This window comes from Stigmatopora argus, chromosome 13, assembly GCF_051989625.1.
Source record: "Stigmatopora argus isolate UIUO_Sarg chromosome 13, RoL_Sarg_1.0, whole genome shotgun sequence".
NCBI classification, from domain to species: domain Eukaryota; kingdom Metazoa; phylum Chordata; class Actinopteri; order Syngnathiformes; family Syngnathidae; genus Stigmatopora; species Stigmatopora argus.
Window position 1 is genome coordinate 1,620,998 of NC_135399.1, and position 16,032 is coordinate 1,637,029.

The 16,032-nt window shown below is 43.9% G+C and overlaps 2 protein-coding genes across 5 annotated transcripts in view; one reads left to right on the forward strand and one right to left on the reverse strand.

The window, feature by feature from the left end:
• Positions 1-10,472, forward strand: part of etv5a (ETS variant transcription factor 5a) — a 50,497-nt gene extending 40,025 nt beyond the window's left edge. The window contains exons 10-12 of one of the 2 annotated variants that reach the window (XM_077617306.1): positions 8,007-8,176; positions 8,257-8,364; positions 8,487-10,472. In XM_077617306.1, the coding sequence (XP_077473432.1) occupies positions 8,007-8,176; positions 8,257-8,364; positions 8,487-8,717 (509 nt within the window). In that variant the 3' untranslated portion in view covers positions 8,718-10,472. The remainder of the gene's footprint in view (positions 1-8,006; positions 8,177-8,256; positions 8,365-8,486) is intronic. The other variant, XM_077617307.1, reaches the window with a different exon arrangement.
• Positions 10,473-12,967: 2,495 nt separating this feature from the next.
• LOC144087448 (uncharacterized) lies at positions 12,968-14,713 on the reverse strand. Of its 3 annotated transcripts, none has more exons than XR_013304746.1 (4): positions 14,497-14,713; positions 14,356-14,435; positions 13,984-14,159; positions 12,968-13,784 (listed from the first exon to the last, which is right to left on the reverse strand). XR_013304746.1 is itself a non-coding variant. In XM_077617919.1 (4 exons), the coding sequence occupies exons 1-4, from the start codon at positions 14,573-14,575 to the stop codon at positions 13,491-13,493; spliced, it is 603 nt and encodes a 200-aa protein (XP_077474045.1). In that variant the 5' UTR covers positions 14,576-14,713; the 3' UTR covers positions 12,968-13,490. The 3 variants fall into 3 exon arrangements, 1 of the variants encoding a protein (XP_077474045.1); XM_077617919.1 differs by having other exon boundaries at positions 14,523-14,713; XR_013304747.1 differs by lacking the exon at positions 12,968-13,784 and having other exon boundaries at positions 13,939-14,159.
• Between the last annotated feature and the right edge of the window lie 1,319 nt (positions 14,714-16,032).

Below are 16,032 nucleotides of genomic sequence, written 5' to 3' on the forward strand. Positions count from 1 at the left end.
GTCGTCCAATCGGTTGCCCCGCGGGCCATGTGTACAAAGTCACGCAGTACCTCCTTTCTTTGATTGTATGGTTTGTATAATACAATGTGTGGCGTTGACCATTCGAGAAAAAGGTTTTTATACCCCTCAGGCAACTCAACACCCCCCACAACTGTAGAAATTCCGTCCGTATAAAGGTAGTCTATCTTAATTTCGGCCGGAACGGCTTGTGCCAATTTGTTTTCATACGTCTCATCAGGCCCCTCAGTCATTTTGCACCACATCAGCACATGGAGGGAGTCAATGTTTTGAATACCTTCCCGCGCCTCAATCAGATCAGCACTCGTAGTCAACAGCCCGCTTCCTCTGCTTTTCCGGCCCCGCTGTTATCAACATTTTGGCTCTCACTCCGCTCAATTTTCTTAACGTTCCCATCACAACGCTTTTTTGCCATCAAGAACCAATAATTGGTATCCTCATATCCATCATTATCCATTTTACACAGATTACTCTTGTGCTTAGCGCGCATTTTATCTTGTAAATCCAGTATTTTATGCATATTAAGCTGTCCAGTAAACCCATACTCGTTTATCCATAAGTTTAGGTGTTTAACTCTTGTAGCGCTTTGACTCTCAACAAACTTCCAATCTCTACACGGCAGACGCTGTTTCGGATCGTCGTCGCTAGCCGCTTTTTCATTCGAGCTGCCCATTTTTTGGAGGGAGCTCGCGTGCACTCAGTTATCAGTTAGCAAATTTCTTTTCCGCGGAACGACACACGTAACACACGCAACACAAATGTATACCCTAGCGTGATATACTGTCAGAGCTATATTTGTACCTTCCGTACAGGACACCCCGAACTGCCCCAAATTCCTAATGTATAACCTAGCGTGAAATACTGTCAGAGCTATATTTGTACCATTCCGTACAGGACACCCCGAACTGCCCCAAATTCCTAATGTATAACCTAGCGTGAAATACTGTCGGAGCTATATTTGTACCTTTCCGGACCGCGGCACAGGACACCCTGAACTGCCCCAAGTTTTATAGACTCATGCTCTGTCTCTTTACCTGGTAGTGACTAGTATGCCCAGGGTTTTACGCAGTCCCCCTGGACGCGAGTCTCATTTAAAAAATGGACCTCACATGCAATGCCCCTTCGCGCATTTGGAACCCGTCAACAAACGCAGACATTCACGTGGACTTACCAGATATGTCACCAGATGTCTTTTTCAGAGGGTTAGTCGTCAACCGTCGAGAATCCAGGCGCCCCTTCGAGTAATCCAGCCCGGAAAAGGGTATTTAAGCGCCGTGCACAGTCTTTCCAGATATCGAACGGAAGCGTCCTGGATTCTGCTTCGGTATCTTGACCACAGGCTCGAAGGACCAAATGTTAGGTTTATCCTTAGGTATTTCCAAACTCAGCTTTCAATAAAAAAGGCATCTGTAGTCACATCTCCATTTAATTCTTGCAAGAGAGAATACATCCACCCGCTCGTCCGGTCAAGATTATTCTAACAACTCGAAGTCCGTTTCGCTAATTTATTCATAAGATTTTAACGCCATGCCCCACAGAAGTCTAAACATTCGTAGAGTCTCACAACAATTTTGTACAGTTATCAAAACAATTGTAGGTCCTGTCGAATCTTCCCAAGCGAGTTTCGATGCGAACCCTTCAGTGAAGAGGTGCTTCCCAAAACAGTCCATGGTTCCCAAGAGCGCTTGTTGTGAGACCATCTTCCGAAGCCGAAAACAGTCCTCAGTTCCCAAGAGCACCTGTTGTGAGCCCTCCGAAGCCGAAAACAGTTCGCAGTTCCCAAGAGCACTTGTTGTGAGACCTCTCCATGCCCATGGCCATTCCCTGTCCTCTTGATGTGAACCACAGTCCTTACTTTAGCAAGAGATGCATTAAAATGGCTTTTATTAATGCCAATAACTCTAACATAAAAGCACAGCGATCAACACATATATATATATATATATATATATATATATATATATATATATATATATATATATATATATATATATTGTTTAATATTGTTACACATTTAGGATGAGCATTACTATTACTAATAAGCAAATACAGTGGTACCTCGACATACGAGCTTAATCCGTTCCGGGACTGAGCTCGTATGACAAGATTCTCGTAACTCGAGGTAAAGTTTCCCATTGAAATGAATGGGAAACAAATTAATTCGTTCCAACTCTCTGAAAAAAAACACCAAAAACAGGATATTGGATTTAAAAAAATGTTTTATTTCTTATAATTCGCCATATATTGACAAAGTAATAAATAACGAGTGGTTTAATAGAAATAAAGTGTTTAATCTAACTAAAATTGGCCGGATTTCGCCGAGGGGAGAGGGGCTTCGGTTTTTTTTTTCTTCCACACAACGCACTCGTAAACAGAACAAACACTCCACCCTCACGTTCGCTATCGATGGGCTGTTTGCTGTCGTACTATTCCCTTCAAAATAATCCGAAAATGATGCACACAAATGTCCTCACAATCGGAGAACGCACGACCACTTGCCAACGAGCAGCAGTCTTATCAGCGATCGCACCGCTGCTCATGGGAGCTTCGGGGGCGCTGGCTAGCGGCTCATTTTAGCTTGTAGCATCTGTGTTCGCATCCCCTCGAACGGCGACTATGATAGAGTTGCTACCGGGGATGCTGTTGCGAGCCAGTGCCCCCGATGTTCTTATGAGCAGCCAACGAGCAGAGTCTTTTATCAGCGATCGCCCCGCTGCTCATGGGAGCTTCAGGGGCGCTGGCTAGCGGCTCCTTTTAGCTTGTAGCATCTGTGTTCGCATCCCCTCGAACGGCGCCTATGATAGAGTTGCTACCGGGGATGCTGTTGCGAGCACAAGTATACTTCATTACCCAGAAAGCCCTCTTTTCCCCGCGCATGGGCGTTCTGCGTTTCCTGGTCTGAATAGCTCATCCGGTGCTCGTAAATATTGTTATACGTACACGAAAGATATGCAAAAAAAAATGCCATGGCCACCTGGCTTGGTCGCATCACGAAATTTTGACCGCATCACGGGCGAATAATTCGATCGAAATTTCCCCCGTAAGACGAGCATTCCGTATGACGAACGGTCGTATGACGAGGTACCACTGTATATTGATTAATATTGTAAGGATTTATATGTAAGGCTTTATATTCCTAAATAAGCATTGCAAACACATTTATAATAATGATTACTCCAACAGCCATGATACGGGGTTTGTATTAGTGATACAGCGTTTGTATTAGTATCTATGAACCTGCTAGCTAACCTGCACGGCGCATAATGGGCAGGGTCCAGATGCACGCCACATGTTAGGTTCATCCAATTGTACGTTTATCCTTAGGTATTTCCAATTGAGCTTTCAATAAAAAAGGCATCTGTAGTCACATCACCATTTAATTCTTGCAAGAAGAGAATACATCCAGCCGCTCGTCCGATCAAGATTATTCTAACGAGTGGCATTATGTCCTGCCCATTTAAGGCCTCAAATTAAAACAATTACAAGGTTATCGAATCGATCCAATTGCGTAAGCAAGAAACAAAACAATTCCATAATCAAGCAAACCTAGCGTCAACCTAGCGTCACAAATTAAAACAATATGCTTGATAGCCATCCGCTGAACCAACAACAATTTAAGCGTCCTTCACAGATCTTCATTGCGAACTTGCATCTGGGGAAAGGGTTGAGGCGTATCTTCCAGTAATCAGTCCTCGGAGCAAGGACTCAATGTATTGTTTATGTCCTAGCAAACTTGTATCTTTCGCTGGAGCCAGCTGTCCTGGAGAGCGACCTTGGGGTAAGCGTTTGTCTTCGTTGAAAGCGATCAACACATATATATATTGTTTAATATAGTTACACATTTAGGATGAGCATTACTATTCCTAATAAGCAAATATATTGATTAATATAGTAAGCATGTATATTATAAGGCTTTATATTCATTGCAAACCTATTTATAATAATGATTACTCCAACACCACATCAATGGATTATTTCTTTAGTTTTTGTGTTGTTCAGTGTGAGGTTGTTCACCGAGTACCACGAAGACAGTTTGTTGACCTCGTCTCTATAGGCCACCTCATCCCCTTCTGAGATGAGTCCAACCTCAGTGGTGTCATCAGCAAATTTGATGATGGAGTTAGACTGGTGGGTTGGTGTACAGGGAGTACAGAAGAGGACTCAGTACACGGCCTTGAGGGGAGCAAGTGCTCAGTGTAATGAGGAAGAAAGGTGGGAACCAAGTCTAACAGTTTGTGGTCGGTTGGTTAGGAAGTTCTTTATCCAACAGCAGATGGAGGAGGATAGTCCAAGGTGGGAGAGTTTGTCAGTCAGAATGTCCGGTTTCATGGTGTTGAAGGCTGAGCTATAGTCAATGAAAAGCATCCTCACATAATTCCCATGGTGTTCCAGGTGGCTCAATGCTGTATGTAGAGCAATGGTGATAGCATCCTCAGTGGACCTGTTAGCTCTATAAGAAAACTGGTGAGGGTCAACTGAGGGAGAGATTGTATTGGATTGATATGGTGGGCTATCAACCTTTCAAAGCACTTCATGATCACAGGCGTGAGAGCAACAGGCCTGTAATCATTCATGCTGTCAATGGTTGGCTTTTTGGGGACAGGGATAATGGTGGCAGATTTCAGGCAGGATGGAATGATGGATTGTTGCAGGGAACAATTGAAGATTTTTGTGAAGACTCCAGCCAGCTGGTCAGCACATGCTTTGAGCACCTTCCAGGTACTCCGTCAGGGCCAGCCGCCTTCCTGGTATTCACAGACCACATTTCCAGTCTCACTTCCTGTTCCTGGAACTCCAGTGTATTGCTGGAGGGTGGTGGTGGGGGTGTTGAGACTGGGTCTGATTTGTCAGTCTCAAAGCGGGCAAAGAAACGGTTCAGTTCCTCCGCTAGTGAGGCATCTGCGTTAACAGACATATTATTGTTATTGTAGTTGGTTATATGTCGTATTCCCTGCCACATCTTCTTTGGGTTATTTTCTGTGAAGTGCTCCTCAATTTTCTTAGTATATTCTGCCTTGGCCTTTTTAATGCCTCTTTTCAGCTCAGCTCTGGCAGCTCTATATTTCATCTTGTCCCCTGATCTGAAAGCGGTGTTACGACATTTGATGAGTGCCTGAGTCTCCTTGGTCATCCAAGGTTTTTGGTTAGGAAAAACCTGTATTTGTTTATTTATAGTGACGTTGTCCATGCAGTTTTTGATATAGGAAAGTACAGCGTCCGTATAGTCCTAGAGGTTGTCGTGTTCGAAGAGTTCCCAGTTGGTGCGGGAAAAACAGCCCTGCAGCTGAGAAAGGGCGTCCTCGGGCCAAGTTTTTATTGTCTTTATTTGTGGCCTTGTTAGCCTCCGGAATGGAGTGTATGCTGGGGTGAGGGCTAGACAGAGGTGATCTGATCCAGCTAGGTGAGGGAGGGAAGTGGCTTTGTAAGCATGTTTGATGTTAGAATAAACATGGTCAAGAGTTTTGTCTCCCCTCGTGTGACATTTTACGTATTGGATAAACTTAGGTAGAACAGTCTTTAAACATGCTTTGTTGAAGTCACCAGCAACAATAAAGACTCCATCGGGGTGGTCAAGCTGTTGTTTACAGCCATTAGCAGGAGGTTCAATGCCGTGTTGACATTAGTATTAGGAGGTATATAGATCGCCGTTACTATGACGACCGTTAGCTCTCTCGGTAGATAGTAGGGCCTACATCGTACTGCCAATAGCTCTAAGTCCGGGGAACAGTGAGTGTCAATGATCCTACTGTTACCACACCATTCATTATGTATGAACAAGCAAAGTCCTCCTCCTCTGCTTTTGCCTGTTAGTTCCTTTGAACGATCGTTCCGAAAAAGCGTTCGGCTAGCTAGCGATACCGCAGCGTCAGGGATTTGCGGGTGTAGCCACGTTTCCGTGATGAGAATAATGTTACAGTTCCTAACAAAGCTGTTGGTAGCAATTCGAAGTTCCAACTCGTCCATTTTATGGGTGATGGATCTGGCGTTGGTCAAAAAGATACTAGGAAGCGGTGCTCGGTGTGGTTGTTGACTTAGCTTAGCAGAAAGGCCCGCCCGACATCCGCGCTTTTGCTTCCTTTCTCTCCGCCGCCTTCGCCTCCTTCGACGTGCTTTGAGTGGGCTGACTATCCACGGAGATCCCAGAGGTCTCGAGATGCCTTCGGGGATATCGTAGGTTCGTTGGTAGTTTGTTGTGAAATCGGATATATTGCATCTCCTGATAGCAATTAAGTCGTGGCGACTGTAGGAAAAGTTTGCCTCGCAGATGTTGGTAAATAACGATAGGATTGAGAAAAGAAAGCACCAAACTGGAGAGCAAATAGCCGCTGCACCCGTGCGCGCCGCCATCTTCCACCATTAGATTAAAGTTATTTTTGAGTGTCTGCATCGTAATCCAAGTTCATTTAAAATTGTTTATGTTATGTTACGAGCGAGTTGCGTGCAAAAAGTCCCCCCCCCCCGTCCGTCTCTCTTCCCTCCGCGAAGTCCGTGTAATTTTAATAGTATTAAACACATTTTAGTCATATTAAACCACTAGTTGTGTTACTTTGTTAATAGATGGCGAAATAAAAATGTTTTTCCAATCCAATATCCTGTTTTGGGTGTTTTTTCAGAGGGTTGGAACGAATTCATTTGTTTTTAGTTCATTTCTATGGAAAATGTTTGTTTGAGTTACAAGAAAATCGACATACGAGCTCAGTCTCAGAACGCATTAAGCTCGTATCTCGAGGTACCACTGTATATATTTTTTCACAATTTTTACAAAAAAACACTTTCTCCAAGATGGCGCCGTCACGCGGCAGCCGGTGGCAATGCTGCTGGAAATTCGGAGCTGGAAAAAAGTGCCAGGAGAAGAACCTTCAGACCAACAATTCCATTATGGGATAAGATGGAAGAGCTGTCGGCGCTTACCAGGCTGGAAACGGAGTCGAGGGGTTCTACTCTGCTACTGTTGATTCTTCAGCTCCAGACTACTGAGGGACTGTGCGGACAAGCTTGGAAGAGTGACTGTGCATATTTTCAACCTCGTCACAGTCTGCAGAAGTTCCCCATCTTGTGGAAGACTTCCTGTGTGTGGTTCCAGTTTTATCCAACTCTACAACGTCTTTTTCTTGAGTCTGTATCCGTTTTTGCTACTGCAACCAAGATGGCGCCGCTCAAGTGGCAGCCGGTAGCGGTAGCTCCGTCCGCTCTTGCTCGTTTTGTGTTTTTGCTGCTTTTCTGTCTTAATGATTTGATTTAATGATTCTTAATGATCCCATATACTTCGCTTTGTTTTGCACTTTGTGCTTTTTGCTTTGTTGTTCTGCGGCCTTTGCGGCTCTGCCCCACCCGTCGCTTGGCTTGGTTTCTTTGTGCTAGTCTGCAATGTCTTGTGTCTGTCTTCCTGCTGCATCCAGGAAGTTTATTGTTGTATTTATATCTTGCTACTGTGACAATGAAATTTCCCAAATACGGGATGAATAAAGTTATCCAATCCAATCCAATATATTATTATTATTTTTTAAAGTTCATAAAAATGTGAAAATTCACGCTGAAACTCGTAACCAGAAGCCACTCTAGCTACTAGGACTCAGCACTGAAGGAAAAAAAATTCTCATCTTACGCTTATCCGAAGTCAGGTCGCGGGGGCAGCAGCTTCAGCAGGAAAGCCCAGGCAACCAGGGATGCAATACTGAGACCACCAAACCGGACTCCCTCAATGCCACGGCTGCGCCTAGATATTCTGTCCATAAAAGTGATGAACAAAAACGGATCTGACTTACTGCCGGTCAAAAGGGGACCGGACACCGTGTAGCGGGTCCCGGAACCCCATACTCCCAGAGTACCCCCCACAAGACTGCCCTTTTTTTAACAGGGGTGACCCTACTTTGCGGATTTTCACTTCGCGGGGTGGTCTGGCCCCCCATTAACCGCAATAATCGAGGTATTACTGTATTGTCGTTTTTCTTTTAACATCTCTCTTATACGTTCTGTTTCCCATGCAGGAAAAATAAAGCAGGAACCTTCCATCTATCGAGACGGGCCTCTGTACCAGCGCCGCGGCTCCCTGCAACTCTGGCAGTTCCTGGTCACTCTCCTCGATGACCCAGCCAATGGACACTTCATTGCCTGGACAGGTCGGGGAATGGAGTTTAAGCTCATTGAACCTGAAGAGGTAAGTGGCCTGGTTGCAGCTGTTTGATCTTTTTTTAGACATTACAGATTATTTTGTAATCGATTTTTCTTCTTCTTAAGGTGGCTCGCCGCTGGGGCATCCAGAAGAACAGACCGGCCATGAACTATGACAAACTGAGCCGCTCACTGCGTTATTACTACGAGAAAGGCATCATGCAGAAGGTAAAGGCACGTTACCCATTTCTTTTTTTTCCATAATTTTCCATGGAAATTTAAGGCTGTTTGGATCAGCGTTGAAATTTGTTTTCAAGATATCCGAGTCTAAGTTTTAACTGAATTGTGCTTCTCAGGTGGCAGGAGAGAGATATGTGTACAAGTTTGTGTGTGACCCCGAGGCCCTCTTCTCCATGGCCTTCCCCGATAACCAGAGGCCAAACCTGATGGCGGACATGGACAGCCTGCCCAGCTTTGACGAGGACACTCTGCCCCTCACTCACTATGAAGAGAACGCTTCCTATTTGCTGGGCAGTGGAGATCATTGGATGGCTGCCTTGTCCTTCCCTGGCAGTTGCAGCTACTGAGCTAACACAGTAACATGCAAAAATACGCCAAAAGTCTTTTGACGCTTTTCAAATTCAGAAGTGCACTGACAAACTGGCTTCCAGCTACCTTTATGCAGCTCCTTCCTGACTGATTTACTGATAAAAATTGATCCATCACTACAATGCACAAGGGTAAAAGAAGAGAACATATCACAGTGGTAAGATGAAAGACCTCGAGACCTCAAATATTTCGCAAAAATAACACCATGTGTCTGGATCGGCCGCCTCCTGATGTAGAGGTTCACTCGCCTGACTGGTGCGGGCAGGCGCGGGCTCAATTCCCGCTCGTAGTGGTATGATTGGGAGTGTGGATGGTCGTTTGTCTCTCTGTGTGCCCTACGACTGACTGGCGACCAGTCTAGGGTGTAGTCTGCCTTGTGCCTGAAGACCGCTGGGTTAGGCTCCAGCAACCCCCGCAGCCTTTTCGAGGATGGGCGGTATGGAAGATGAATGAATGAAAGTATCTGGATCGACAAGAGTAATGTTTGTGACTACATATTTTGTGAAAATCTAATTTTCTTAAATGACACAGAGAAATAGAAAATTTAACAAGACTTAACTAAATGCTAGACTGTTTTAAAGATGCCTGTTAGTTTCATGCTCTCTGAGATTAAGGGTTCAATCTCAGGTCTGTATCTTAGGCTGGTTGAACGCTCTACTAAATTGCCCCTGGGTATGATTGTGAGCATAAATGGTAGTCCGTCTCCGTGCACTGCAATTGGCTGGCCACCAATTCGGGGTCTCCCCAGCCAGGCGCCCGAAGTCAACTTCAATAGGCTTCAACACCCCCACGGCCCTTGTGAGGACAAGCGGTACAGAAAATAAAGTAATGTTTTTATACTTTGGCACAGGATTTCAAACATCAATGAAAGGGCTGTGAATTGCCCAAATGGATTATCCAACAACCCTATTTTGAATTGACAATCATTTATGTATACATATGACTTTATTGCCAAATTTCAGAACTATAAAGACACTGAGTATTACAGGGTAGTTGGTCATACTGCTCTCTTGTATAAATGCTGCTCTTTAATTGTCCTGCCTGTCTAAGAGATTGCATTTACTTACTGCTACCACCCTCTATGAAGACTGATACCCTTGGTACAAGTCTGTGCTGTATTGTTCAATTTCGAACTAGTTAGCACTCATCTATTATAAATGGATGCATATGCAAGTTCATAATTTCCCACAGTTTAGTTGGGAATTTAGTTTTGTTTCTGCTGTGGTCAATCAGCTTTTCCTAAAAAAGAAAGAAAAAAAAGTTTAAGCAGAAGCAAATCAGCAAGACATGGGATGCGAAAAACCTTAAATGCGACGTTGCTTCACATGGTGGTATAATTAACCACGACTGCGTCCACCAAAGCATCACATTGTCTTTTAATGAACATTGATATGTTTCTGCATTTCATTTGGAATGAGGGAAACGTTAAAACTTATAAAGTATATATTTTTGCTATAAGGCTGCAGTCCATTTGGGGGGGGGGGGCTAATGTATCAGCAGGTATAGTTCTGGAAACACATTTTTTTTATTAAAAGAACAAATAAAATCTCACAGACTCTCTGCAAGGAATAGTAAAGGCCAGAGTTCTGGCTCTGGCCACATTTTGGGACGCAAGGGGACACACTGCACTTGTATCGTCTTCTTTTGTCCCAGCCTGCTCTCACATTATATTCTTTATCCGGCTGAATTTTATCGTGTGCTAGGTCAGTCAAATAAACACTGAAAACTTCAAAGCTTGTGCTGTTGTATTTATTGTTCTTAAACACTGTGCTCTTCGTTAATGCTTGAAGCTTGACCTGTCTGATACAGCCACATGCTTTCCTTTCATATATTTCTACATGGATGATTACCCCTCTACTCCCATTTGAGGAACACTTACAGTAAATGTATGATGTTCTGCTTTCATGGGTTAAATCAGTCTTGTAATCTTTTGTGCAATTTTTCATGTGAACATTGTTTATTGCTTCTTTTGGGATGTCATGAAATTTTCCTATAAATACTATAATTCACTGAACTGACTGATCATGGTAGTGGACTTACTATGTCCTCATGGACCAAGGCTTTTGAAAAATGAGTATTTTGCCCCCTGTGTCAACCACAAAAAGGCAACCCCCCAGTTTGTGGGAAAAATATCATCCACGCGCACCTGCATTACATGGGTACATTTTATTCATTTGAATCCTCACCTAATCTTCATGGTGTCTGGCATGTCAGATTACCTGAGGTTTTCATGGAATTTGATGTTCTTTTCCACAACCCCCATTTAGTAAATGAAGTAGGGAAATCATGTGAAAAATAAGTAAAGACTATATTTTAATGTTCAAATTGATCATTTTTTTTTGTTTTAGCTAATTATTATCATTATTATTTTTGCTGTAACACATTTCAAATAAGTATGGTCAGGGCAATGTTTACTACTGCAGGTAGGCCTGTGTAATACCCATTTACTACAAAGCCACGCAGAATGGGGTTTGGTATTTTCTTGGTAAAATAAGTGGGAGTCCATGAAAAAGATTTTACTTGGATGGCAGCATGTTTTTCCAAAACTTCAATGTATACATTTCTGCATTGATGGTGCCTTTCCAGTTGTGCATACCCATGTATCCCCATACAACAACGGATGATGTCCCAATTTTTCATAAAGAACTTCAAATCGTGATTTGTCTAACCATCAAACAATAGTCAGCTCCATTTAATGGTCCATGGTTCTGAGAAAAAGGCATGTTTTAATCTTGTTTAGAAATAGCTTCTTCTTGCATTGTACTGTTTGTTATCCAGGAATGGCAGGTGGCAAAGTGTATCATGCTGACCAACAATTATTTCTGGAGATATTGCCTTTACAGTAGCATTGTGCTGAGCAGTGCTATTGCAGTGCCATTTAAGCTCTAAGTTTATTTTTATTTTTTTTGGTCTTGACACTTGCATGCAGTGATTTTTAGGGCATTTAGGGATTCTTTGAGACTTGCCTCATGGTGGACGTGGTTTAATTGATTGCAGGTCAAACATCAGAGGCGTGGGGCAACCACAGCCATCTATAAGTCACCCCCATCAGCCACCTTTAAAGGTCCAATGCTCGCAGCACCATATCACCAGATCAACTCGTTTGTTGCATCTCGCGTTCCCCAGTGTAAGTTGACTCTTATCTCTGGGTCACAATTTTCTTGCCCCAGGAAGCCCTCACTGCCTGCCATCTGTAGTAGACAGGGCAGCTGATGATCAGAACCCGCTAGAAGTTCCTGTGCGACACCAATGCAGAGAAGTGTAGTGTCATCCGTAACCGGGGAAGCAGCTGAAGGTTCATCGAGTCCAGCGCTGTGGATGTCACAACTATTCAGATGAATAGAGTAAAGGTTTTTGACTTGTATTTTGGTCCCCAGTGGTTTAAGTGGGAGTTCATTGTTGCTTTTCAACTCCAAGGAGTGAACTTTCTTTGCACGGAAAATCTGCTAGTGGACCTTTTGAATGAACAACTCAACAAAACTGGATGCAAGGACATTCTGTTGTATTTCCAGGATAAGGGGGACGGGCGATCCTTTTTGTTTTTCTAGCTCACTTGCCAGTGACAATGTTTTCAAAATAATTGATTGAGTATCCCAGCCTTACCCGCCCCACTTCAACCAGGTAAATTAGCAGCTGCTAATTGGATTGGATAACTTTATTCATCCCGTATTCGGGAAATTTCATTGTGACAGTAGCAAAAGGGTGAGAATGCAGATACAGGAAAGGCATAGTTATAAGTTAGACAGTACAGTCGCAAAGGCCGCAGAACAACAAAGCAAAAGCACAAAGTACAAAGCAAATCAAAGTAAATGGTATCATTGAGAATCACCAAATCAAATCATTAAGACAGAAAAGCAGCAAAAGATTGAATCCAATAAGTGTCAAGTGACGGGGAATAGAGCAGTTGAGACTGAAATGAAACATGCCAATCAGTTGTCTGTGTACATGCCAGGACAAACGGACCCAGATCCTTCGCTGTGTGCTGAGGCGAGACCATCAAGGAGACGTGGGTGGCAAGGAGGCATAGAAGGATCCGGAGGATCCGCCATCATGTACCACTTGAGTTGTTCAGGAGTCATAGACACCGAAAAGGCGACACCTGGTTTGCCCGCAAATAAATCTCCCATGTCCAATTCCCATGTGTTGTTCTCGATTGTCTGAAATGCCTCACCATAAATCTCATCTCCCAATCTGTCATAGTACAGAGTGCAATGCATACAATCAGAAACCGTATAAGATCTGAGGTTGTGAACCCAAGGTGACCAGAGAGTCCAAAAGTGTTCAGCTTCGAGCCAGCCACTGGAGTCAACATCAACTCTTGCCCAGTAGATGTCGGCTGCGGTGCACGCCACAGGGTGTTGTTCAACAAGCGGAAACTGCGAGATGGCGCTAGAGGCAGAGGCGGCAGAGCAGCAGTAGGGGTTACCATCCGGAAATTCTAAGATGAGTCCTTCAGTGCTGCATATGATGAGAGGGCACGTGGCGATGATATCTCTGCCCAAAAGATTGACTGGACAGTTAGGTGCAAATACAAAAGAATGCAAAAAATGTCTGTGAAAAACATTGAACAGTCACTGGAGTTGTCAATTGCAGGGAAGTTTCTTCACCCTTGAATCCAACAAGTGAGATGCTCTTTCTGGTCAGAGTTATCAGGGGGCAGGGCGTGACGGTAGAATGTCGAGCACCTGTGTCGACCATGAATGATAGAGAGACTCCTCCTACTGTCAAGACCATCAAAGGCTCCTGTAGGCCTAAACAAATGGATTCCGGGCACCGTCATTGTGGAAATTGTCCACCATAGGGAGGCAGATACTGTTGGTTTGGCACTGGGGGAAATCCATGTGGTTCTTGAGGTTGTCGAGGAGGATAACCTCTCCCCCGAGGTCCTCGATAGTAGCCATGTGCAGATTGTCGGCCTCTGCCTCGGCTGCTCCATCCAGACGCTTGAGGTCGCTGACTGCAATCGCGTGCCCAATGACCAGGCCGTCCACAGTTGAAACACACGTTTCGGCCACCAGGAGACACACCTCGACCCATGAATGGACCTGCTCGATACATCACACACTCGGAATCAACAGAAGGAGAAGAAACTCTAGCAAGGGCGGCTTCATCTTGCTTTTTTAAGTTTTGTAACTGCAACATGGCAAGTTGTGTTCCGTTGCTTTTGTGTTTGTCTACCTTAGACTCTAAGTCTTTAGCATGTCTCCTCAAATGGTGTTTAAGATGTGATAACCACCTGACTACCTCAGCACTTGGAAGATCTGGATTGGCCTCCATAGCCTGTCCCACAGACTTGGGAACTCCCTTCAAAATGGCTGCTCGGAACACTTGCAAATGCAAGGCGGAGGCCGTGGGACCATGACCTGTCTTTAGAGTGTAATCAGTGAGGGCCCGGTCAACAAAGGCCACAGCCTCCTCATCTGCTTTGGGAGAAAACATCAGATCAGAAATGACGCATTCAGGGAGGGGAAACAATGTATCTAAAGCAGTAGACAAGGTCAAATAATTTCCCTGCGTAAGAGCTTGATTATCAGAGAGAGAAGAGAAACCAGAATGTTGGATCATTGTCCAACTGTGAAAGCGGACATGATTGTGTAAGAAGAATATGATAGTCACCTGCTGTTAACATTTGTCCCGTTACCACTCTGCACTGCTTGAAGCCAGTTGGTACCACCAGATTGCATGGGTGGAAGTTTCTACATCAACACACACACACATCAGTTGGAGAGAAAGGTTTGTAAAACATAGCATTGTTACCAGTTGATGGGTCAACTTTGGCTAACATGGGTGCCTGCAAGATTTGGGAAAGGGTCACAGGCCGATGAGGATGAAACATTGGATCATTAGAAGATTCCTCAAGGGCCTCAGGCCCTGTGGTCCGGTCCAGAATGGAGTCAGAATTGGCACCTGAAAGATTCTGGATATGACAATTTAATTTAGTTAATAGATCCTGTAATTGAGCAACTTACAACTTGTTCTCATCCTCCTTATTAGAAATGGAGGCAGATACCTCCGGTTCTCTCGTCAGTTGGGCAGATTTATGTCCAGCGCACAGGGAGGGGCACTGCTCGCTCATTCCAGTGTTCGCTCTCTCTTCATGCTGAGTGGCGATTTTTTTTTTGTTGATCTCTTATGTTTTGTGTAACCTCTTGGCGTCTGTTTAATTATGCCTTATAAGGTCCTAACTGAGTCAGACGTGTGAATGGGTTGGATCCCTAATCAGTAATATTGGCCAAATTTTCTTCTAATTCTTTAATGGCAGCGGTCACTCCACCAGCCAGGGTTTCTGCAACTGCATTCACGTCTGTTGTGGGCGCGCGAGAGACGTTCGATCATCTACATCTACTTCAAGTCGGCCAGCAGTTACATTAAGCACCGGAGCTTGAATTTCATTCAAAGATTTTCTGACATCATGGTAGGGTTAAGTGGAGATACCGCCAAAAACCGTTTCTCCTTCGAGTAAGGAGGCGGCGAGAAGGGCAAATCGGGCGGCGATGGCACCAGACCAACACTATCTTCTTTAACCGTCACGAGACAACTTCAACGCACATCCCATAGCCATCATTCTCGCATTCGCTTTCATTTCCACAACTTTCTTAGCATTATCTCTCTCCCTTTTACCTCTTGGAGAAAACTTGTTAGTTTTTTCCACTTCTAATCTCAAAGCTTACGCTCTCCTAACACAAGCCATTTCTGTTTCTTTCATTAATGTTACTAAACATGCAGTTGAAAACATAGCGGGAAACCAGCCGCCCCCACAACACTTATACATCCATTCCGTCAATCGTTCTCTCATACTCATGTTCTTTTTTAGGCAAACCTCCGACACAAACATCACAGGCATTCTTTACCTAGTCGCTCAACAACACTTGCTCAGGATGGTTAGGAATTTGCCGCAAATCAAACCAATTACTGTCCCTGTCAAAGTCTCCCTCCATTTTGTTTTGAATTATCTGTATTTGTATTATTCTTTCAAAAGTGCTCGAACGTATTATCATAAAGGTACTTGATTAAATCCAATTAGAAGTACCCGATCCTCAATTCGCCAAAAGCACTCGATTCTATTTTATCTTCAATAGTACTTGATAAAACCCAAACAGAAGTACTAGAGCCAAAATTTATCAAAAGCATTCGAACTTTTAACTTATCAAAAATGCTAGATCCGTTATTTACCAAAATTCTCAGACGTCTTATCTTGTTTCTCTAAAATCTTATGTTAATTTGAGGAATTCTAGTCTCTATGATTCTTAACAGAATGAAACAACCTCTCACAAAATAAAATTATAAGTGCAC

Coding starts and splice junctions, on each gene's coding strand:
- LOC144087448 (XM_077617919.1), bottom strand. CDS start 14,575: ATGTTTCATCCTCATCGGCCTGTGACCCTTTCCCAAATCTTGCAGGCA. Junction 14,160..14,355: donor GGGACAAATGTTAACAGCAG/GTGACTATCATA, acceptor CTCCCAAAGCAG/ATGAGGAGGCTGTGGCCTTT. Junction 13,785..13,983: donor CAGATCTTCCAAGTGCTGAG/GTAGTCAGGTGG, acceptor TGTATCGAGCAG/GTCCATTCATGGGTCGAGGT.